The sequence below is a fragment of the Polypterus senegalus genome, chromosome 16, assembly GCF_016835505.1.
Source record: "Polypterus senegalus isolate Bchr_013 chromosome 16, ASM1683550v1, whole genome shotgun sequence".
Classification (NCBI taxonomy): domain Eukaryota; kingdom Metazoa; phylum Chordata; class Cladistia; order Polypteriformes; family Polypteridae; genus Polypterus; species Polypterus senegalus.
This window is the reverse complement of record NC_053169.1, coordinates 37,473,356-37,499,782: the sequence shown is the minus strand read 5'-3', so window position 1 is coordinate 37,499,782 and position 26,427 is coordinate 37,473,356. Positions and strand designations below refer to the sequence as shown.

General features: G+C 37.3%; 1 protein-coding gene across 4 annotated transcripts in view; it reads right to left on the bottom strand.

Moving 5' to 3' along the window:
• Nucleotides 1-26,427, bottom strand: part of wdr27 (WD repeat domain 27) — a 332,022-nt gene that overhangs the window by 233,984 nt on the left and 71,611 nt on the right. For all 4 annotated transcript variants that reach the window (XM_039738896.1, XM_039738897.1, XM_039738898.1 and 1 more), the window contains exons 15-17: nt 21,572-21,643; nt 20,375-20,481; nt 13,219-13,308 (exon numbers count right to left, since the gene is read on the bottom strand). In XM_039738896.1, the coding sequence (XP_039594830.1) occupies nt 13,219-13,308; nt 20,375-20,481; nt 21,572-21,643 (269 nt within the window). The remainder of the gene's footprint in view (nt 1-13,218; nt 13,309-20,374; nt 20,482-21,571; nt 21,644-26,427) is intronic.

Below are 26,427 nucleotides of genomic sequence, written 5' to 3'. Positions count from 1 at the left end.
CTTTATTAAAAATTCAGCACAAGTGAAAAGTTGCTTTTCATAATAATGATTTAAAAAGTAAAAATATGAGCATGTCTTACATTAAATAGTTCTAATAAAACTTGAAAAAAATTAACAATACTTCTAAGTGTACTTGAATATTTATATAACACACAGTACATACAACAGTACTTAATATTGTCCTTGCTTTTATCTGTCACAAAATTCTTGCCTGTTTAGAACTAGCTTATTTTTCAATGTTAAAATAGGTTTAATGAAATATAAAAGACCACCACCAGTGTATTTCATTTTTCAGTTTATTTTTAATGGGCTTTACAAGCATGTGCATGGTACCCTAATGCTTTGTTTGTTTTCTTTTGCTTTCAATATGTTAAATTCATCCATTCCTTTTAGAATGTACTTCAAACTCCCCAGTTCTAAAATGTAAAAAAAAAATTATTAAGTAGAACAATCTTTTTGCTAATTTTGCAATGACCTCCCATATTAAAGATCTTCCAACCTGCTTTTTGAAAACCTCTGCCCTTTACCTAAGGAAACAATTCTTGGCATGAGGGAGCCACTGCACTTGCTCACAGGCACTTGAAAGAGCAGATTGTGTTTATTAACAGGATCAGAATCAGAGGGCATCCAGGAAAAATAAAATGTAATTTCTGCAAACGTCACATGAAAGCTGGGATCAAAATGTGAACCAAAGACAAGCATCAGGGAATAACTGTCAAAAGGCATGACTTTTGAACAAGTAAAATACCATAATGTGTGACATAAATAAGTGTGTAACTTTATGACAGTACAAATGCACAAGAAACCAAAGGACAATGCTAGAATGTGAAAAAATGTCAAAACACCGGAAACACCCCATAATAAGTATGACACTCGGAAGATGCTATGATAACCTGTGGACATTAGATGGTAAATGTCATCTTGTACATGGTCCTCACTATTTACCAACTCTGCAATAAAAAGTGTCAATTGCAAACTACAGTACATTCTCAGAAAAGCAAATAATAATTAAAATTGTCACAGTTTGCTATGCACATCTGAAATGTTGTTTTTTGGGAAAAACCAGAGGTGAGGCCCCTGACTCCTCAACACTTAACTTGGTAGTAACTTGGGAGCTGATTCAACCAGCATTAATTTTATGAAAATAAAGGCAACCAGTATGCCCATTTCCCTTATAGTCTTGCTGTTTAGTTTGCTATTGTGACATGTTTTATACTGGTCAAATTAGTTGTAAAAGAAATATTTATATTAAACATCTATATATATATAATTCACTAAGGGCACGCAAGACAGAGAGCCATGCCCACCAACTCACAGAGCCCCGCCCGCCAACTCTAAGACCATGGGATACACTCGACAGAGCCCCGCCTGCCAACTCTAACCCTCCTACCGCATCATGGGATACGCACGACAGAGCCACGCACGCCAGCTGTAACCGTCCTCCCGCGTCCAGTGTCACTCTCGAGGCATGTGCACTGCCTGCTCATGTGCCCGCACGCAACAACTCACCAAACACAGCCTCAGTCGCTTTCGTCTGTGCAAAAGTCCACATGCACCTCTGAGCCACGTTGACTTTTCACCGCATGCAAGACAGAGAGCCACGACCGACAACTCACAGAGCCCCGCCCGCCAACTCTAACAAAGCCCTGCCCATGGGTTACGCACGAAAGAGCCACGAACGGCCACTCTAATCCCCCTCCCAAGTCATGGGGAACGTACGACAAGGCCACGGCCGCCAACTCTCACCCTTCGCAGGCTTCCAACATTGCTCTCGAGGCAATTATATGGCGACATCGACTTCTCAACTGTCACTCTGGAACAACTCAGTACGCGAGCTATATTAAGCATCACCAATGAAGACTCACAACCTCTTAATGAACAGGTGCTGAAACTTATCCCTAACGACGAAGTAACATTTACCAGCATTGACTCCATCGTCACAGACGATTCTGCAGATCAACTTGCATTCCCCAAAGAATTTCTTAATAGTCTTACTCCCACTGGCATGCCTCCACATAAACTCAAAATTTAAAATTGGTTTAGTAATCATGCTTCTCAGGAACCTCATGCCAGCAAAAGGTCTCTGTAATGGCACTAGACTTTCTGTTACCAGCACCCACCGCAATGTACTGGAGTGTAAGACTATCACATCTGCTACCTCACAAACTGTCCTTATTCCTAGGATTTCCCTGACTCCATCAGATTCTAATTTGCCTTTTACTTTTACACGCAGACAATTTCCTGTTAGATTGGCGTTTGCAATGACTATTAATAAGGCACAAGGACAAACTTTCAAAAAAATATGCCTGTATCTGCCAAAACCTGTTTTCACTCACGGACAATTGTATGTTGCTCTCTCCAGAGTTCCATCTTTTCATTCACTGACAGTTGTATCCTCAAACTCTCCCCATTTGGACAACTGTGTCTTTCAGGAAGTGTTCACTCATCAATAAATAATGCGGCGTATGCTACGCCACGGGTTGGCTAGTAATAATTTAATTGTTAATATTATCCCCAGGTTTCTCATGTATAAAACCTTGCTTAGATTCTATAGTAACATTTTGCTTACACTAGAAAGGTAAAAATAGTGCACATACAAAAAAAATCAGATTTATAAAACCATACGTATGACATGTCCCACACTAAGTCTTTTTATAAACCCCATATCAACTTAACACTATGTGCTAGTGCATGCACTTTTAGCCACTCCACACCACCTTCCACCAGTAACCACGTTTGACTGAAAAAATGCCCTTTTTGAATATTCATGACCACCATATAAATTTGGCCATGTTCCTAATTGAAATGTTTATTTTAAAACCATGGGAGAAAAGAGGAAACAAAACTTCAGTTAATTCTGAATTTTACAGAGAGACGCCTGTTCCTCTATCAAACGGATGCACTATGTTTCTAAATTCTTAAATAAAGGATATTTTTTCCACAATTTTTAAGGCCACAGTCACTGTAAATATTTTGATCAATATATTAGGATTTTTATATTGTAATAAGGATTCTTGGGATTGTGCCATGGGTACTTCCTGTGTGGAGTTTACTTTGGCTTCCCCCTAGTCCAACAACATGCAAGTTCGGTGAATTGGTAATACTAAATTGTCCCCTGTTGTACAGGTGCCGGTCATAAAATTAGAATATCATGACAAAGTTGATTTATTTCAGTAATTCCATTCAAAAAGTGAAACTTGTATATTAGATTAATTCATTACACACAGGCTGATGTATTTCAAATGTTTATTTCTTTTAATTTTGATGATTATAACTGACAACTAATGAAAGTCCCAAATTCAGTTTCTTGGAAAATTAGAGTATCAATTAAGACCAATGCAAAAAAAGGATTTTTAGAAATGTTGGCCAGCTGAAAGGTATGAACATGAAAAGTATGAGCATGTACAGCACTCAATATTTAGTTGGGGCTCCTTTGGCCTGGATTACTGCAGCAATGTGGCGTGGCATGGAGTCGATCAGTCTGTGGCACTGCTCAGGTGTTATGAGAGCCCATGTTGCTCTGATAGTGGCCTTAAGCTCTTCTGAATTGTTGGGTCTGGCGTATTGCATCTTCCTCTTCACAATACCCCATAGATTTTCTATGGGGTTAAGGTCAGGCAAGTTTGCTGGCCAATCAAGAACAGGGATACCATGGTCCTTAAACCAGGTACTGGTAGTTTTGGCACTTTGTGCAGGTGCCAGGTCCTGTTGGAAAATGAAATCTGCATCTCCATAAAGTTCGTCAGCAGCAGGAAGCATGAAGTGCTCTAAAACTTCCTGGTAGATGGCTGCATTGACCTTGGACCTCAGAAAACACAATGGACCAACACCAGCACATGACATGGCAACCCAAACCATCACTGATTGTGGAAACTTTGCCCTGGACCTCAAGCAACGTGGATTCTGTGCCTCTCCTCTCTTTCTCCAGACTCTGGGACCTTGATTTCCAAAGGAAATGCAAAATTTACTGTCATCAGAGAACATAACTTTGGACCACTCAGCAGCAGTTTTTTCTTTAGCCCAGGCGAGACGCCTCTGACACTGTCTCTCGTTCAAGAGTGTCTTGACACAAGGAATGCGACAGCTGAAACTCATGTCTTGCCTACGTCTGTGTGTGGTGGTTCTTGAAGCACTGACTCCAGCTGCAGTCCACTCTTTGTGAATCTCCCCCACAGTTTTGAATGGGTTTTGTTTCACAATCCTCTCCAGGGTGCGGTTATCCCTATTGCATGTAGACTTTTTTCTACCACATCTTGTCTTTCCTTCACCTCTTTATTAATGTGCTTGGACACAGAGCTCTGTGAACAGCCAGCCTCTTTAGCAATGACCTTTTGTGTCTTGCCCTCCTTGTGCAAGGTGTCAATGGTCATCTTTTGGACAACTGTCAAGTCAGCAGTCTTCCCCATGATTGTGTAGCCTACAGAACTAGACTGAGAGACCATTTCAAGGCTTTTGCAGGTGTTTTGAGTTAATTAGCTGATTAGAGTGTGGCATCAGGTGTCTTCAAATATTGAACCTTCTCACAATATTCTAATTTTCCGAGATACTGAATTTGGGACTTTCATTAGTTGTCATTTATAATCATCAAAATTAAAAGAAATAAACATTTGAAATACATCAGTCTGTGTGTAATGAATGAGTCTAATATACAAGTTTCACTTTTTGAATGGAATTACTGAAATAAATCAACTTTGTCATGATATTCTAATTTTATGACCGGTACCTGTATATGTCTGTGTGTGTGTTCACCTTGTAATTGGCTGGCACCATCCAGGGCTTGTTTCTGCATGGGCCAATTACATGCTAGGATTGGCTCAGGCTAATCCCTGCCCTGGGTAAGTGGGCTTGGAAGATGGAAGGATCAACAAATACTATAATCTGTTCTGTCCACAGCAACTCTCACTTGCACTCCACCAATCCTTAAAACAGATAAGAGAAATCCTTTGTGCAATTTCAATGACAGGTTAATTCACTGTTTCAGATTTAGCTTGACAGCGGTTTTTTTAACTTGAATATTTTGTCTACAAAATTTTCCTAATTTTAAAAAGATACTCCTATTGGCAAAGCAAATCATCAGCAATCAGCATGAGTGATTAAAACGTAGTGCATGTGGCTACAGCTTATGCCTGCCTGTACAAACAGCAGCATGGCAATCTAAGCGAAACTCCATCACATGTCACTTATACCCCGAAAGGGGTATGTCTCTTTTTGAATACACAAATAAGTAACAGAAAATCCTTCAATTTGCAATTCTGTTAAATAAGCCATACCCGAATGTTACGCTTGCACACATTCACTAATTTCTTAAAATAAGAAAGTGCTTATTTTACTACAATTAAAAACACATTTTCCATCATTTAAATATGTTGTGTCCTTTTCATAATGGAGTGGAGAGGTGGCTCTGAGGCTAGGAATATGTGCCAGCAATCAGAAAGTTTCCAGTTCAAATCCCATTTGGCCCCTGAGCAAGGCCTTGAACGTGCAATTGCTCTGCCCTGGGTATGACGTTAATCTGCAACCAGCCATGCAAGCAAGTCGTCCAACTTGCAGGGAAAATTTAGGGGTTAGAGGCAGGATTGGGACTCCAGAGATTGTAAAAAAACGCACAATGTTCAGTGTGATACTGAGGTGTCACCCAGTCTCAGTCTGGGTGGTTCACTATGTGGTGGGAGCAGCAACTCTCTGTAATCAGCGTATGCTCCCAACCTCTCTCTCCTTCCTCTCTCTTTTCATAATGATGACTGCAAGCTCATTAAGACATCCTAGATACTTTTGGTGTTGCATGATGAATCGGAGCCAATATTACAGAGATCACCATGCAGAAGTCATACAATCACTGTTTCATTATAGGTTTAGAACAAGGCTTTAGAAAATGGATGAATGGATGGATGGATGGATGGATGGACAGACATCAGAATGTAACTGGCGCGTCATTGAAATAAGCAATGAAATTAGATTTTCTGTTCACTTCATTATCCTGCCACCTGGAATCAGTAAAACGCAAACACCTAAAAAGACTTACGGATATTTAAATCTTTCCATAACTTTAAGCCAATTTCAATGGCAAGTTCATGTTTTATAAATCCCGACTTTTATGTAACAAATGGCTTATGTAAGTATTCAAGCATAAGCAAGTTTAATACACGAGGCCCTTGATCTTTACAATGTTAGTAACATGTAACTTATTATAACTGTAGCATATATACAGTGGTGTGAAAAACTATTTGCCCCCTTCCTGATTTCTTATTCTTTTGCATGTTTGTCACACAAAATGTTTCTGATCATCAAACACATTTAACCATTAGTCAAATATAACACAAGTAAACACAAAATGCAGTTTTTAAATGATGTTTTTTATTTAGGGAGAAAAAAAATCCAAACCTACAAGGCCCTGTGTGAAAAAGTAATTGCCCCCTTGTTAAAAATAACCTAACTGTGGTGTATCACACCTGAGTTCAATTTCCGTAGCCACCCCCAGGCCTGATTACTGCCACACCTGTTTCAATCAAGAAATCACTTAAATAGGAGCTGCCTGACACAGAGAAGTAGACCAAAAGCACCTCAAAAGCTAGACATCATGCCAAGATCCAAAGAAATTCAGGAACAAATGAGAACAGAAGTAATTGAGATCTATCAGTCTGGTAAAGGTTATAAAGCCATTTCTAAAGCTTTGGGACTCCAGCGAACCACAGTGAGAGCCATTATCCACAAATGGCAAAAGATGGAACAGTGGTGAACCTTCCCAGGAGTGGCCGGCTGACCAAAATTACCCCAAGAGCGCAGAGACGACTCATCCGAGAGGTCACAAAAGACCCCAGGACAACGTCTAAAGAACTGCAGGCCTCACTTGCCTCAATTAAGGTCAGTGTTCACAACTCCACCATAAGAAAGAGACTGGGCAAAACGGCCTGCATGGCAGATTTCCAAGACGCAAACCACTGTTAAGCAAAAAGAACATTAGGGCTCATCTCAATTTTGCTAAGAAACATCTCAATGATTGCCAAGACTTTTGGGAAAATACCTTGTGGACTGATGAGACAAAAGTTGAACTTTTTGGAAGGCAAATGTCCCGTTACATCTGGCATAAAAGGAACACAGCATTTCAGAAAAAGAACATCATACCAACAGTAAAATATGGTGGTGGTAGTGTGATGGTCTGGGGTTGTTTTGCTGCTTCAGGACCTGGAAGGCTTGCTGTGAAAGATGGAACCATGAATTCTACTGTCTACCAAAAAATCCTGAAGGAGAATGTCCGGCCATCTGTTCGTCAACTCAAGCTGAAGCGATCTTGGGTGCTGCAACAGGACAATGACCCAAAACACACCAGCAAATCCACCTCTGATTGGCTAAAGAAAAACAAAATGAAGACTTTGGTGTGGCCTAGTCAAAGTCCTAACCTGAATCCAATTGAGATGCTATGGCATGACCTTAAAAAGGTGGTTCATGCTAGAAAACCCTCAAATAAAGCTGAATTACAACAATTCTGCAAAGATGAGTGGGCCAAAATTCCTCCAGAGCTGTAAAGACTCATTGCAAGTTATCACAAACGCTTGATTGCAGTTATTGCTGCTAAAGGTTGCCCAACCAGTTATTAGGTTCAGGGGGCAATTACTTTTTCACACAGGGCCTTGTAGGTTTGGATTTTTTTTTCTCCCTAAATAATAAAAACCATCATTTAAAAACTGCATTTTGTGTTTACTTGTGTTATATTTGACTAATGGTTAAATGTGTTTGATGATCAGAAACATTTTGTGTGACAAACATGCAAAAGAATAAGAAATCAGGAAGGGGGCAAATAGTTTTTCACACCACTGTAGATCATGAATTTCCTCCTGGGTCTTACACTCTGACAGATTAAGAATCTAAACCTTAGTCTTTCAGATTTGCCAAAATTCTCAGGAACTAGATTATGTGATCTTTGTAATATTTAACAAGCAAAAATATTTTACATTCTGTAGACTATAGGATTTGTGGAGAATCGAATTTCAGTCCTGGCGAAAAGCAGATCAGCAGCTTTCACTATGATTTTCAGAATAATTAGTTTAAAACAAAGCAAAACTTCCCTAATGCAAGATTTGTTAGAATTACCTTAATTGTGAAATTATACTAATATTATATTATAAAAAAATCTGAAGAATAATATATATAATATATAATAATTTGACTGCATTGAAGCATTGCACTTTAGAATTTCTAAGTAGAAAAGATTAAGTAGTAAGGTATACATTGCCTTCAGTTTTATCAGCAGGTAGTAAATAGACCAAAAAAGCATAAAAAAAAAAACAAATGGGTATACGTTGTGGAACTCTTGAGGAACATTGTGTATTGGGAATAGAAATTATAAAAAATAACCAGGAGTTGGACAGAAGCCGAGGGAAGCATACAGAAATCAAGTTGAATAAACAAGTAAAGATTCTCTTCACTTGATTTTCTGGTTTAAAGTGTAAAAACTTATTTTCAATAAAAAAAATTAAGTTGTTTAAAAATTAGCATAAGCTAATATAAAGATAATCCATTAAGTAAATATGAGCAAGGTCTAAACAAGTTGGCTGTCTAGAATGTTTACTTCTGAAATTAAGCTTCACCATAACCAATTTCCAAAGTAGAAACTTAAGCTAATAAATTTGGGTTGGAAGAAATTTTAGAAGTGTTTCATAATTTGAAATCCATTAAAGCAAGCTTTTACAGCATGATTCCAACCTGTTTCCCAATCTGAAAAGCTACCTCTATGGGATATGCTACTGTATGTTAATGATGAAGACATCAAGTCAGCTATGGAAGAGAGGGTGCAAAAACAAATAAGCTATCAAATTATTTTATCTAAAAGAATTTTAATAAGCTTCATGAATGTTGCAACAAACAACTTCATTTGTGTTCATATTGGACTTGTAATTGGTCAGGCTCAAACATTTAAAAAATAAATAAAGCAGGTATAACTCCCTCTGCTCAAAGAAATCTCACTAAGGCATGTTGTTCAACAATGGTCCAGTCCTTCAGTGGAGCGTTCAAGTTCATTTGACCTTGGCTTTAGCTAGACTAACGGCACAGCACTGCTCTTGGCATGTTTGAACTACTTATAAGCCATCACAGGCGTGTTGTATTATGGCAGCTATATCCATTACAGTCATGAATTTTCAGATTGCCTTTACTTTTTGATTTACCCTTACATAAGACAGGCAGTGTTGTGTAGTGGTTAACACTTTGGACTTCCAACTCTGAGGCTCACAGTTCAAATCCTGCTACTGACTCTATGTGACCAAGTCAAGTCACCTGCCTGTGCTCCTAATCAAAAAACAAAAGAAATGTAATAAATTATACCTCATATGTTGAAAGCCACCTTGGATAAAGACAACAGCCACGTGATAATATACTGTAACAAACAAAAACATACTACCTCCTCATTGTTGTAGTATTTTTGGTTCTCACTGATATTCACATACAGAAATACAGTATACAGTAGAGGGTGTTTTAGGCCCACATACCAAAGTCAGTCACATTCTGAAATGGATCAATGCACAGGCAAACAAAGACATTTAAAATAATAAAAATGAAATGAAATGTGGAAAAAACAGCAGTAACAAGAAAAGGATTATTCAGTTTCTGACACATGTAGGAAGATCAGCTTACACTTTAGTTGACATCAAAATAACATTGCTTAAAGCAAAGAAAAAATCGAGTCCTCTATACAATTGCTTGCTAGAAGTGTAGTAGCAGTAGTAATAGTACTGTATTGTTTATTTTGACTAAATGAAGAACTGAACTTATGTTAATCATGTTATACCAAATACATACTAAACATTAACTGAAAATGCTTGTGTTATTATTTTGGGTGCTTGTACCACAGTGAAAAGTAATAACTTCACACTTAAAGGTTAAATTCACTTTTTAAGCTACTGTATAATTTGAACCTTAATATACTGTGTACTTTCAGGTAAAATAGCTCAATTACTTCATTTCCAGGCTCATTTACAGGACTTGCCAAGATCACTTTCATAACCTGCTAGACAGAATCGTGAGCATGTGAAATTTTGTGGAAAGCAATTACAGCAACTGCTGTCTCATTTACACATTATACTAAGTACTCTTAACAAAGCTACACAATTCAGGTTCAATGGCATTTCTGATTTATTTCACCACACACGTCTCATATCTCTTAACTACTTCATTTTGCCTTTTAACCAAAACTGTACCATTAAACGTACTTATAATGATTTCTTTGTTATGTTGTTAAAACTAAATGTCTAATTTGTTTTAGTAGCCTTTATATTTTTATTAAAACATGCTCAAAATAAATTGTATTTGATAACTCTGAAGGAAACATCTTGATTTTATGCATGAAATAAACCTAGTTAATATGGCCTCTGTGAGGAAGCTGTACTGTAGCAATTAGCACTTTGAAACTAGTATATTTTTACACCTTTCTTATAAATTTACTTTATATTGATATACTAGGGGGCTTTACCCCCTGCTCGCTTTGCTCGCCAACCCCCGTGCCTGCGCTATGCGCTAGCCTCTTTGTGGTTCTGTCGCTTGTGTATGGGGATGCGAATGTACAATTTAAACAGATTGTTATTTTCATGGGAATTGTTACATATGCATAATAGAACTGTTTTACATTACATCGAATAATTAATCATATCAAAAAATAGTAAAACATAATAATTTGAAAGTAAATTGTTTCATGTTGTGTTAGAGTAAATCATTGAGTAATACGATTTTGTTCTGTTTGGCTTTAAAATTAAAAATATTTTTTAAACTTACACTTTTTCTGTAAAACTTCAGTAAAAACAATTTTTTGAATTAAATTTTCGTCAATATCACACTGAATTTTGAATCTGTGTTTAGACTTAAATCGTGGCAAAGCAACATATAACTGCCTGTGATTTAAATTTGTTTCTTTCTCTCTATTAAATAAAATGACTTTTTCGAATGTTTGGCGCTGAGTTTTGTTAAGTCTTTGCAAAAGCTATTCTAACGGGAAACTGTTAACGTTTTAATACGAATGGCATATCAAGATGTCCTTTGTTGTCTAATATTATTCACGGACGATGTACTACATTACCTTTCTTGGATACATCCTTCTTTCTACAGTAATTTGATCGGTAGAAGACCGGACGGTGTTAACAGTTGTAGATATTGTTCGGGATATTGTAAGTTGATGTGTTCATCTTCCATACAATCACTACCAACTTTTTCAGCATAGTCTGTTGATACGCATTTAACCAATTTGCTGTGTAACCGATCAACAGTTTTTGCCGTTAATTCATTTGACTTCATCGTTTCTTGGTGCTAGGCTTGCCTGTGTACTCATTTTTTCTGTTGATAAATCTTCATGATGAAAATTTTCAATAAGATTTGGACATAATATGTCTTCTTTAATTGGAAACTTAAAGTGAGGAAAACGTTAAAATGTATAACAGCTGAGAGAGCAGGAACTGTGTCTGTCAAAAGCATTCACACAAATGAGAGGTGAGAGTACTGTGTGGTTGAATATGGTTGAGAGGAGGGCGTGACTTGAAAAAATCTCATGGCAAAAGTCTCGTCTTGTGGGACTTGAAAAAATCTCTTGAAAAGAGTCTTGTCTCGTCCCAGGATTTTTTTTATATAATAGAGAGAAATGTAACCATGTATTTGAAAATATGTTGCCTCAGTTGTTAACATCTGCTCATAATGTATTGTATTTGAGGCACTGTCACCCTCAGTGACATTTCACCAGACCAAGACCAGAAGTGGTGAGGACATGTCTGCTTGCCGAAAACTGGTGAGTTACTGCATCTCCACAATCTTATGTGTAACCAACTTGCCAATTCTTAAGATTTATTTAAAAATGGGCATTGGTCTATTTAAGCTGACATCAGCAAACCAGATAAGTGCTACACAAATGTGCTTGTTTCATTACATGACTTTTAATGTTGAATTATGCATAAATGTTATTCATCAATCCATATTCTAGATCCTTTTTCCTGCTGAGTACATCAGAATCAATTATACTTTACATTTTTTCATTTAATCTGAATGCATTACCAGATGCTATCCATTTTTTATAACTGCTTTTTTCTGGTAAGGTTGACAGGACACAAATCATATCCAAAAATCACTGAATACAAGAATGAATCTAGCTCAAAATAAGACACCAGTGCATAGTGGGGCACATTTGTGTAAAGCACAAAACTACACCAATTCATACAGGGCTTATTGACAGTTGCCAATTAAATCTAACATACTGTATATATCTCTTCGGGTGCTTAAAAAAACTGGTATATTAGGAGAAACCTCTAGCAGGGAGAAAAGATGCACACGCAGTACTCAGGCTGGGATTCAATACCAGTTACCTAAAGCTATGTGCAAGTAACATTAACTATTGTGCCCCCATGCCACCCACACAAGGAATAGTTTTGGTTTTTTTTTTTTAATCAAGCTGGAAAAATACATAAAAAATCAAATTATTTATGATTTAATTTAAAACAGCTACACATGTTGTATCCAGCTAGACAAGCAGAATCAATGGTTGAGTGTGATGGCAGGAGCTTAAGATGGTAATAAATAAAAGCTCCTCAGCTAGGTTTCTGGCACGATTCTAAAAATGAAAAACTGACTTCTGCAATCCCGAACTCAGTAAGTGAGAGAGAAATGGAGAGATGCTAATTGCAGGTATGTAGTTACTGCCATTATTGTGAGGTCTCTAGAAATATGCAGTACTTTGCCAAATTCCCACCAACATTCAAAGTAAGATATTATTAATGCAGGATTTTTTTGCTTTATTATCATAAATGTGCATACCTGGTTTTGGCTTTGCTATCCATATTTGACCAAGCATTTTTTATAATAACTTGACATTAAAAAGGGAAATGCAAGCACTGCAGATTCCTGAACAGTGTGTGTTTGCCTACACATGCTATTATATTAGCATCAGTATATAAAGAATATGGAAAATAAAACATAAAAATCAAATGCTGAAAACGTCTTTATTTTTCAAAACACAGTCAGATGTTTATTAAAGACATGCAGGGTTCTTTCCCAATTACCGGTATGGTTTTAAAAAATGTTTACAAGATTGTCAAAGATTTCGTTTACAAATTTCAAATTTATCATTAGTTTAAATATCAATTGACTCAAGATGATTAAGACTAAAATATAATAGTTTTGCATGGAAATCAATTCCATTGAAGCAAATCATAAAAAAAAACTGACAATTAATTTAATGTTTTAAAATGTTACCTGCATATACAGATGGAGACCCTGAGAGAGAAGAATTGTACAATAAAATGGACTTGTCAGCAAGGCCACAGGCAAGGTGTTTTCCATTTCCTGTAACAAAATAAAAGCAGCAATTTACTATTTTTATTAAGAATAAATTTAAGACTGCTTTTCTAATTATTGACTTGAAGCTGTGAAATCATAATAAAATCAATAAGACGCTGCTTTCAGTGCTAAGAACTGAAGCCTTACTCCTGGTATACTTTTTCACAATGTTTTAACATCCACTGAGAGTTAAACAATTGTGAGCTCTCTGGCCACACTTTTTTCCACATGCATTGTAAAGTGTTCACAAGACTGCCATTAGCTGTGGGACTATAGAGCTAGCAGAACTGATATTTGATTGAAAGGGCTTTGTAATCAGATTTGAGATTTTATCTACAGCTATCAGCTATGAGCAGATGAGTACAATTAAGAATTTGCTGATCATACATTTGGCATAAAGCATAATAAAGTGTTTCACTTGAGGGAGAGAAGACACCTGTGATGGCTACACTAACAGTGACTGCTGGAAATGTCTGCAAATTAGAAGATACATCAGTTTCTCCATTACTGATTAATATATTTTCGGTGTCATTCCTACTGTTCATAAATCCGTCAGTGCAATAATGCTCAGGCTAAAATGAGATGTGACTAGTAGGATGTACTATGTTGTCTACTGGTAAAAACAACATATTGTATATAATACAATTTATAAAATCTTAATAACAGTGTTCTATAACTACCACCAACTTTGTGGTTTGATAAAGTTTACACTTCAGTCAAAAATGTGTTTTACACTTTGGTCGTCTTACCCTAGTCCTCTCTAGACATTGTTATGCCTCCAAAAGCTAAATTCATATATTTGATCTTAAAGACTCTTGAATTGTCATTAAAGGAAAGAAATAGTAATTTTATTGTATTCAATGAAAGTTTATTTATCCATATATATTATATACAGTGGAACCTCGGTTTACGAGTGTTTTGCAAGACGAGCAAAATTTATTAATAAATTTTGACTTGATAAATGAGCGATGTCTTGCAATACGAGCAGTATGGATACACTTTGTCGGCTGAGTGTCATGTGATCACAACTGAGCTGATGGTTCTTCTCTCTCTCTCTCCTTATCTCTCTTGCTCGCAAAGCGCGTCCTTTTCTCCTTATCTCGCTCCCACTCGCCTCTCTCTCTCTCCTTATCTCTCTTGCTCGCAAAGCGTGTCTTTTTCTCCTTATCTCGCTCGCTCGCTCACAGTGCAGTCTCTCTCTCTCTCTTCTCTTGAGGGCAATTGTCTCCTATTCTCCGTCTGAGTCTGTTTGCCTCACTCATATAGTCATCATCTGTACGAGCGTATACTGTTTACTACAGCATTGTGACTGTGTGTGTGTGTGCGCTGTGAAGTGCGAGTCCCCATCTTGCGCCCCAAAACACAAAGCTGAGTCTCATTACTTTAACAACACCAGCCGCCTTCAGCTTGAAACAGCAACAGCGCTGTTATTTATTGCAGCAGGATGTTTATAATGTTTCTTGTATCGCCCATTGACGGCAGGCGCTTATAGCATGTCTGTGATCTTTTAAAATGTGCTTATACGGCGAACTGCTACAGCGCTGGGAGACTGCGATTGCTTTGGGACGCTCTTCCGCATGTCATCCCGTTGGTTGGAATCCCACATGAGTTTAGAAACTCACTCACACCAGCCATGATTCTTTTTTAAAGGTAAAGTGCAGGTTAATTTGTTTTATGTATTTTTACTTTATATTTTGTATTAATCATTTAATCATTTTTATATGAATAGTTTTGGGTTGTGGAACGAATCATCTGAGTTTCCATTATTTCTTATGGGGAAATTCGCTTTGATATACGAGTGCTTTGGATTGCGAGCACGTTTCCGGAACGAATTATGCTCGCAAACCGAGGTTCCGCTGTATATATATATATATATATATATATATATATATATATATATATATATATATATATATATATATATATATAGGACACTTCTATACATATAGGAGACACACACAGTGATATTTGAGAAGTGAAATGAAGTTTATTGGATTTACAGAAAGTGTGCAATAATTGTTCAAACAAAATCAAGCAGGTGCATGAATTTGGTCACCGTTGTCATTTTATTGATTCCAAAACTTTAAGAACTAATTATTGGAACTCAAATTGGCTTGGTAAGCTCAGTGACCCCTGACCTACATACACAGGTGAATCCTATAATGAGAAAGAGTATTTAAGGGGTCAATTGTAAGTTTCCTCCTCCTTTAATTTTCTCTGAAGAGTAGCAACATGGGGGTCACAAAACAACTCTCAAATGACCAAGACAAAGATTGTTCACCATCATGGTTTAGGGGAAGGATACAGAAAGCTGTCCCAGAGATTTAAGCTGTCTGTTTCCACAGTTAGGAACATATTGAGGAAATGGAAGACCACAGGCTCAGTTCAAGTTAAGGCTCAAGTGGCAGACCAAGAAAGATTTCGGATAGACAGAAGCGACGAATGGTGAGAACAGTCAGAGTCAACCCACAGACCAGCACCAAAGACCTACAACATCATCTTGCAGCAGATGGAGTCACTGTGCATCGTTCAACCATTCGGCGCACTTTACACAAGGAGATGCTGTATGCGAGAGTGATGCAGAGGAATCCTTTTCTCCGCCCACAACACAAACAGAGCCGCTTGAGGTATGCTCAAGCACATTTGGACAAGCCAGCTTCATTTTGGAATAAGGTGCTGTGGACTGATGAAACTAAAATTGAGTTATTTGGGCATAACAAGGGGCGTTATGCATGGAGGAAAAAGAACACAGCATTCCAAGAAAAACACCTGCTACCTACAGTAAAATATGGTGGTGGTTCCATCATGCTGTGGGGCTGTGTGGCCAGTGCAGGGACTGGGAATCTTGTCAAAGTTGAGGGACGCATGGATTCCACTCAGTATCAGCAGATTCTGGAGACCAATGTCCAGGAATCAGTGACAAAGCTGAAGCTGAGTTATGTATAAAAAGCTGAAGCTGGTGGCTGGATCTTTCAACAAGACAACGACCCGAAACACTGCTCAAAATCCACTAAGGCATTCATGCAGAGGAACAAGTACAACGTTCTGGAATGGCCATCTCAGTCCCCAGACCTGAATATAATTGAAAATCTGTGGTGTGAGTTAAAGAGAGCTGTCCATGCTCGGAAGCCATCAAACCTGAATGAACTAGAGATGTTTTGTAAAGAGGAATGGTCCAAAATACCTTCAACCACAATCCAGACTCTCATTGGAACCTACAGGAAGCGTTTAGAGGTTGTAATTTCTGCAAAAGGTGGATCTATTAAATATTGATTTCATTTCTTTTTTGTGGTGCTTAAATTTATGCACCTGCCTGATTTTGTTTGAACAATTATTGCACACTTTCTGTAAATCCAATAAACTTCATTTCACTTCTCAAATATCACTGTGTGTGTCTCCTATATGATATATTTAATTGACATTTTTTTATCGTAACAACCAACGATTTATACAGGAAAATAATGACTATTAACAAGGTTGCCCAAACTTTTGCATCCCACTGTATATATATATATATATATATATATATATATATATATATATATATATATATATATATATATATATACTGTATATACACTCACCTAAAGGATTATTAGGAACACCTGTTCAATTTCTCATTAATGCAATTATCTAATCAACCAATCACATGGCAGTTGCTTCAATGCATTTAGGGGTGTGGTCCTGGTCAAGACAATCTCCTGAACTCCAAACTGAATGTCAGAAAGGGAAAGAAAGGTGATTTAAGCAATTTTGAGCGTGGCATGGTTGTTGGTGCCAGACGGGCCGGTCTGAGTATTTCACAATCTGCTCAGTTACTGGGATTTTCACGCACAACCATTTCTAGGGTTTACAAAGAATGGTGTGAAAAGGGAAAAACATCCAGTATGCGGCAGTCCTGTGGGTGAAAATGCCTTGTTGATGCTAGAGGTCAGAGGAGAATGGGCCGACTGATTCAAGCTGGTAGAAGAGCAACTTTGACTGAAATAACCACTCGTTACAACCGAGGTATGCAGCAAAGCATTTGTGAAGCCACAACACGCACAACCTTGAGGCGGATGGGCTACAACAGCAGAAGACCCCACCGGGTACCACTCATCTCCACTACAAATAGGAAAAAGAGGCTACAATTTGCACGAGCTCACCAAAATTGGACAGTTGAAGACTGGAAAAATGTTGCCTGGTCTGATGAGTCTCGATTTCTGTTGAGACATTCAAATGGTAGAGTCAGAATTTGGCGTAAACAGAATAAGAACATGGATCCATCATGCCTTGTTACCACTGTGCAGGCTGGTGGTGGTGGTGTAATGGTGTGGGGGATGTTTAATTAACAATTAAGGCAGTTCTGAAGGCGAAAGGGGGTCAAACACCATACTAGTATGGTGTTCCCAATAATCCTTTAGGTGAGTATATATATATATATATATAGTGAGAAACAGCACGGACACAGACAGGCAGACAGACACCAATGGTTTACACCCAAACGCACGTTTATTATACATAACTCCTATTTACAAATGTCCTGCACACAACCGAGTGCCCCTGCACCAATCACCAGGCCTCTATCACAATGCCTTTCTCTCTTCCTGACCGTCTCCACTCCTCTCCTCCAGGCTTCATCCTTTTCCACCCAACTCCAGCTATTGAATGGAGGGAGGCGGCCCCTTTTATGTTCACCCAGACGTGCTCCAGGTGCCTCCCAATGAACTTCCACCAGCACTTCCTGGTGCGGCAGAAGGTGCCGGCTGAGCACCCGGAAGCACTCCAGGCGTCCCTGGTAATCCTTCCTCCAGCACCACCGGGTGTGGTGGAAGTGCTGACGTCCAGGGCTTTTCAGGCATTTGGGCACCACCTGGGAGAGACCACGGGCCCCTATAGGGTTGAGCTTCTGTAATGGGCTAGAACTCAGTATTATAAAGAAAATAACATTTCAATGTGTTGCTTAGTGTAATGGGTTATAAACCAGTTTTTTAAAGAAAAGGCAGAATTTCTGGAAAATTCTGGTACAGGTTATTGCTTGGCTATCTACAGGACATAAATATTTACCTGTCTTGCTGAAGAGTCACCTGCTTTGAATAATCAGACTGCTTTGATTTAGTATCTCATCTACATACAATGTGGGGATACAGAACTGTCTGCTTCCTTGGAAAATTGGTTTCTAATCAAGGACTCAAAGTAAATGTGTTTACACTATTTGTTATGCAGAGGAAATTGGCTTGCACCATTGTTTTCACTGATTGCCATGTTGATCTATGCAGAAATTGAAGTGTGTGTGTGTGTGTATATATATATATATATATATATATATATATATATATATATATATATATATATATATATATATATATATATATATATATATATATATATATATATATATATATATATTTCTGGGAAAAGGAGAATAAAGAGAGCAGAGAAGTATGGTTTGAGACTCTGGACTGCTGTCTGTTTCTTTTATGCTTTACACCATATCGCTGTGGCTACACCCTGTAGTAACAGTGGCTTGTACCTGGCCCAGGTTTCCCTAGGCCTGAGGTCAGTAACACTTACATACTCTGTTCCCGTGGTCCCCATACCAACCAGGGCGGCTACCCCCTCGTGGTAAGGAGGAGGTGTAGTCCCTCTTCCGGTCCTTCCAGGCGTTCTGACTGGGGACTGCCCCCAGCTGCTCGCCACAATATATATACAGTATATATTGTGGAAAAATACAAAACAGCTTGATCAATCTGGTGTACGTGACAAGAGCCATTCAGACCCTGCTTGCCCATGGCGAACGTGACAAAGGGTCATGTAAACCTTGCCCAAAGTATGCATGCTAAGTGCTACTTCTTGTTTTAAGGTTACTACACAAAAAACCACAAGTGTGGACTCATCGAGCCCCAAACTAAGAAAACTAACAGATGTATTCCACCTGTAGATTTCTGTTAGTGCTGCTTCAGGCTAATATTTTGAAATACTTGTGTAACTAAAGTCATAAGACAAAAGCCCTATAAAAATTTGGGACACCGACCCCACGGGGCAGACGAAGGGCTGGTGTCCTAGGACTGTGCTTCTCTGTCATTTTACCTTTGCCTGCGGTGTATCAATAAAAGATTTTTACTAACTTTAATTATATCTCTCTGTCTTCAGTCACAAGAAATGACACTATAGAAAAAGTGTCCACAGTTATATATATATATATATATATATATATATATATATATATATATATTCAGATCTATACAAGTATATTTAGAATAAAAACTGACGGACGGACGGACGGACAGACAGACAGACACACAGATAGATAACGTAATCGAAACTCTACATAAAAATGAGTTAACTTTGAAGTTACTAAATCTGAGTTACAAATGAAGCTGCAAAGGTGAGTTGTATTAAGTGTATTGCAAGTTATGTGTCAGTTATAAAAGATGTCTGACAATTTAGCACTATGATAAGTCACTTTACAAAGCAACCTGAGGTAACAAGAGTTCCAAGGTGGCCTGTTACTCGGTGCCTGAACTGCATAAAAACTACCAAATCATTTCATGTGTCAAGGGGAATAGTGTTAAAATAACAACAGCATATACAGACAAACTGCACTGGCAAAGAGAAACAGAGGTCATATTCAGAGCTCACCATCAGGGACAGACAGAGACGTCATAGACATGTTGTTATATGTCACAAAATTATAGCCCAAAAATAATCACAGACTCACTTTAAAATGCAATGTCAGAATGTAGGATTTCACTGCTTAGCGGTAGAGAGGAAAGCCAAGAAACTGTGCAAATCAACTAAAATGTATTTCATAGCTTATTTAGTACAGTTTAAAAAGGAGCTATCAATTCAAATTAGAAATTACAATTGATCAACTAAGATCACTGCCTTTACTGTATATTCTATTAATGGTGTTTGCACAAAATTCAGATATGTGAACAAAGTAGAATGTAACCTTTTGCTCAGTTTTATCTTGTCAAGTACAAATGATCTTTTCATTAAGCCCATTCATTGTTTGTCAAAATCAGTGACATCAAACATGCCTTCCAAATCTATTTAAACAGTAACATAATTTTATTTCACTAACATTTACCTGAGTACTGGAGTGAGAAAATAGGAGTTGGTCTGTCTGCTACATTTACTTGCTTTTGAAAAGCATTTGGAACAGGGCAGTCCACTGGGTATTCTTTGGCAATTAAACTGTTGCCAATTCAAAGAAAAAAACAGCATTAAAGTTAATGAGTCCTGTATCTTAAAACAAACATCAACAATTCATTAACATCATACCGCTGGATATACTCAGAAACTAGCATATATCAAAAAGACTGCAGCTTTAAAAATAAATTGTGTAACATTCTCAGACTAAAACATTTGCTCATCATGAGGTGGACATCAGCAATTTCTTTTAAAGGAATGGGATGGCTTGTACTTGTATACTTATATAGACTAAGTCACACTTTCCTTACAACACAGTGAAACAATTTTCACGATCTTAAAGTAATTTGTGATTGTGCATAACTTACTTTTATCAGATAAATCTTTGCTTGTTGAAACTCTAAAAGATATCGCTAAAATATGCCTAAATCTGTTCCTAATAAGTCTTTGTACAGTGCATAGGCATGAAAATTGGTTGACATGAAGATTACCGGCTAGGCAGTTACATTTTTTGAAAGTTGTGGTACACATTCCTTGTAATAACTTAAAGCCTACAATCAAAATTTTTACAATAATAAAGTCAAATGAAAGGAAAAATTGATTACTCTTTTTTTTATCGGGTACTGCTGCCTTGTAATAAAGAGACTAGAGTTTGCACCCCGGTTGCTCTGTGCATAGAGTTTGCAAGTTCTCCCTGTGTGAGGGTGGTTTACTCTGGTGCTCCAGTTTCCTCTCACACTCCACAGAAATGCAGGTTAGCTGAATTGGAATTGCAAAATTGGCCCTAGCCTGCGTGTGCATGTGTGTGTATTCACCCTACAATGGGTTGGCACCCTGCCCAGGTATTGTTCCTGCTTTGTTTCAAAGGATTCCTGGAATAGGCTCCAGCTGCACCATGATCCTGCCCTGGATAAACAGTTTAAAAAAATGGGTGTACATGCAAATGCTTAAGTCTCTAAATGCTTTCTTTTCTTTCACATTTGGGATCATATTACAGTATCTTCACATTAAAGCACAAAACAGAATTCTAAAAAAATACCAGTCCTTACTCTTTAAATAACATAAGTGTCTGTCATTAATTTGGCTTAAGGTCACTGGTTTTTAAAATGGAGTAAATATGAATTAACATACTCACCTAGTGTGATGTTCTTTCAGCGATGAATCAACCTGTTTGGGCATATTAGTCTTGGGTGAAAACATGCTCATCCTATTATAAAAAAAGAAATGAGGGTTGCTAATTTCTCCCCGTTTTTATCAATACATGCACACAAATATGCTGCATCCATATACTGTAGAAGGTCACAGTTCATTCTGCTTCCTGAAGAAGACTGAGTTGGGAGCACAGGGAAAGCAACAGTGGAGAAGACAAGTAACTCCAGGGGCCAGAAGACATGTTGCTGTCTCTCTCTTTTCGTGGAGGACTGAAAGCATCTCATTAAGGATCCACCTCAGAAGTACCAGAGATTCTGTCCAACCTTGGAAAATCAAGGCTATGTATATGATCCACTTGCTGTATGTATTGTGAAGGAGTGCCTCTTTGTGCTACCATGGTGTAAAACCTAAGCTCTTTTTGTCAAATTGATTAACTTTTTATAAGAAGGAGAAAACACAATACAGGGACAAACATTTGGGGAAAAAACAAAGAAGTGAAACAAAAGAGAGAAAATAAAACCTGTTGCTTTTCAACACTTCACTCCAATACAGCTTCGCCCCAATCTACTCAGGGTGAGGTAGCTTTTCACTTGCCTACAATCCAAAATGTAATGCCATACAAACCAAAACAGCTCTCCTTTGAAATCCACAACTTTCTCCTTCTCTCTCATCACAAGCTTTGGACACAACACCTCCATTTCTTCTTTGAGCCCAACTCATGCACCGACTCTAAACTCAGTAAACCATTAAATGGGTCAGCATTTAAAACTCATTCCATGGTTTCTTCCATTTCAATTCCTAGAACTGCTCTGGAGGCCAGGAACACCCTTTGGAAGTTCTGCGGGATGCTTTCCAGGGCTTCTTCTGGATCCTTCAGATCTCCATGCATGACTGAGTTACAGCACTTTTTTTAAACCACCAGTATACACAGACTTGAGTTTTTACTAACAAACTGTGGCAGTGTCTTCAATGATCCAAGGGCAGAATCCAACAGGAAAAAAATCATATCATTTATAAAGCAAATTTTTCACATGTGAAATTTTAAAGCTATTAGAATGACAGAGGTGGATGAAGGTGGAGATGAGCATCAAGTTACTTAAACTTCCGAAGTTATGTGTTCATTGTTAAATCTGTTATTATTCTTGCTCTATGACCTTGTGTGACATAATGATAATTTCAAGTTGAATGAACAAATCTTAAACTTAATCTGGGAAGGGCAATGTATTATTTTTATGATTTGTGTCTGTTGCTTTAAACTTACAAGTAAGAGTATCACATTTATGTATATATTGCTGCAACATAATTTTAGACAACTCTTGCATTTGATAGCTACATTTAGTACTTTTTCTAAATAAATTAAAAACCTTGTTTATAACTGGAGAAAAATCTTTTGTTCATTAATTTATTTTATGCCATTGTTGCTGTCAGTTCCAAGTTATAGACTTACGCTATAAAAGAACAGAGTTCAGCTATTGAATTACACATTACATCTTATGAAAAGAATGCCAACTGAGCACTTCAAGTGCATAATGTTTAGTGGCTTTCATATTCAACAGATTGTGTCATAAAAGGTAAAAATAATCAAACTTTATGTTTTTATGACATCTTAAGATGAAACACCAACTACACCCCACAGATCAAAAGTAGGAGTTATTTATAAAAAAAAACTTATCTGAATATGTTTGGCTCCAGCAGACCACTGTGACCCTGTGTTCAAATATAGCGAGTTGGATAATAGATGGATGGATGGATTATAAAAAACATTAAAATAGGCAGCACCTAGATATCCCTAGAGTAAAGTCTACAGTATTTTTATTAGTAGTAAAATAACTAAAAAAATGAGTAGGTTTTAGGGAAGGCAGACTTATAATATAAAAACTATAAATGTTATTTTTAATTACTTTATGAACTGCTGCATGAAATTTCTGTATTCCTATCTGAAGAAAGCTGTAACAGTTTTCAGTAAATGCTCAGAATGCAATTATCTCGATCTCGAGGAATGAAGGGTATGGTTTATGAGGAGAGAAATTTTTATGTCAAAACAAATTGAGGCCAATAGCAGTCCCAACAAAAGTATTTTAAAAGAATTAAAGAAATAAAGCAATGTAGATATCTGGGCACAACTGGGTGTATCAAGAAAATCTGACACCATACACAAAAACATGTAAAAATATGGAACAGCTTAACTACCCATTGTAGTCCTGATATCACAACTTACAAATGTTTATGTATAAATATTGCATTGCAGACACTAAATGAATAAGAAATAACTACTAACTTTGCATTGGATGGAGGGAACTGTGTACTGTACAGTTTTAGAAAAATCTATACGTGAAAGCATTTTAAAAATTATGAAATATGAAAGATTTAAAGAGTAACCCTCATACCTCTCAACTGTTGTATCTGAATATTTAAAATTATTTGGGCGGAGCCTTTGCTGAGGGAGGCTTATAAGATCTATTGTAGATATGTTATAATTTTTCAAATGAATTTTCCTAATTGGAGCACATGCTGTTCAAGTGACCAGATCAATGTCAAAAGTAAGTCAGTCAAAGGAACTAAAACAACACCGCTGTTGTGTAAAATGTAAGTTGTTTTTTTGTAACTGGGCACACATTTCACAAATCAAATTAAATTTTATTTAACACATACATATTATATATAAAATACAATATGTAGGGAAATGCTTGGTTGTTCAACTCCAATGACTGTGCATTTTGGAAGAATATAGGACAGCAACAATAATACATGACTTTATAAATATCAATAAAATCATTAATACAGTTTTAAAATGTAATAAATAATAACTAAGTAAATAACTTAATGTATGAGAGTTAACAAAAGGGCATATCATGTGGTTCTGGACACTTTCTTTATTCAAGATGACTGTGAAAAAATGCTGCTCCTCAGTCTCTCTGAGCTGGACTTTAGGCAGCAGTAGCATTTAATTGACCAAAGCACAGAAAAGAGGCCATTGTTGGGAAGGCTGGTATCACTGATACATTTCTTTCCCTAGTCTGACATCACTTGGTGTGGATGTCCTGGAGTTATAGGAGTGTACACCCAGTAAAGCATTCTGCTGACTCCACCAATCCCTGCAGAACCTTGCGGTCGTACTCTGTTCCCAAACCAGGCAGTAATACTTCCTGTCAGAATATTTCCAATGGTGGAAATCTTTACAAAGTAATGACTTAATTTAAATTTTGTAATGATTAATTATCAAAACATAAAAATAAAATACAATTTGAATGGGTGCAAATATTAAAGAGAACATACATGAAAAAAAAGGACAAGGATTAACCATGGAGTGATGGAATGGCTTCTGTGCATCAGTGATCCTCATTGTTATGTTTCTGAAAACCCCATGCTCCTAGTAAGGTCACTCATTAAAAACTGATCTAAGGGTAAAGGCCAGGTACATTAGGACCCAAAAAACAGAGTTCCATGATAGGTCTTTTCCAGACAAAGAATACTGCAAATAAAATGAACAGCCACATCTGTTAGTGGAGGTGTGTAACAAATTAATTAGTGAACTGAACCGGCTGTTATTTTAGCTATTTGGTAAATTGTTATCGGGAGAATCACATTTCCATATCTATTTAGGGTTTATGATGTACATTTTAACAAATGATCACAAGCCCCTCACTACCAATTACTATTTGTTGTTGTGTTGTTCCCTTAAGCTCCTGTACTGTTCTCCCTCTCAGCTACCAACTGTTTCTCCTTCTATGAGGTTAACTTTACTTTTCTCTGGCTGTTCTCCTAACTTTGCGCTCCTCTTATTCCTTACTTAAAACCTCTCCACTCACACTGCTTGTATTCCCCGTATTAATGAACCTTTAGGCAGTCGCCCACCTAACTTAACCTCTGGACCACTAAGAGCTGTTCAATCTAAAATAAATAAATAAATAAAATTTTACTACCTTATCTGCTCCTACAGCCCCTTGTGCCTGATCTGCGTCTTAATGCTGGCCGCTTACCTGCACACTTCTGAGCCTCCCCTTTATTGCTTTGAAGACAGCCATGGCCTTTTATTTTCTTTTAAAATACAGAATCTCTGTTACGACATGGTTATTTGCTTTCAAATGCCAATATCAGTTACTGCTGCTTTCTTCCCTACCTCCTCGATGCTAGTTCAAAGACAGGTAACAAGAACAAGTACAAGTAACTTTTTCAAGCGCACCTCCAAACACCCAAGCTACTTTTGAGCTTGTACGGGTGAAAAAAAAGCAAAAAAAAACCTTCTAAAGGGAAAAAAGCTTTACAAATTCCCACAAGGTTCCTTATCGGCAACCAAAACCCAAGTTTTTAAGAGCAAAGTTTATTGTTTTTAATTTAAATCTCACACCACAGAAAATACCAAAAACTCTCAGCAGCCTCTAGCGTTTGTAAAGTTCACATCAGCACACCTTAAGCCTCAGCACTCAGCCCTCAAGCCATACATTAAGTCACCCAGTTGTACTCTCATAATGAGCAAAGCATGTGCAGTTATTGCTAAAATACTGTTAAAAAGTACTTCCAGAAAATCCAAGCAATACAAGCACTGAACATGCTTGTATACGTTATCATGCTTTGGAATTGAAATCTTGCCTCTTCCTCTCTTTCATTGGTTAAGAGTTCTTTCTTCAATTCAAAAGACCTGTCTCATTTGAAAGCATTTCCTCAGTATCCTCAACTTGGGTTTATTTAACAATATTTTAGCAAAAAATGCAGGCATTTTGCCCATTGTGAGCATAAAAATGGATAACTTAATGTGTGGATTATGTGATACAAGTAGCATGAGATTTTTTCATAAACATTTTTATATTGTTTGTGCTCCAGCTTTCGTCTCCATAGATG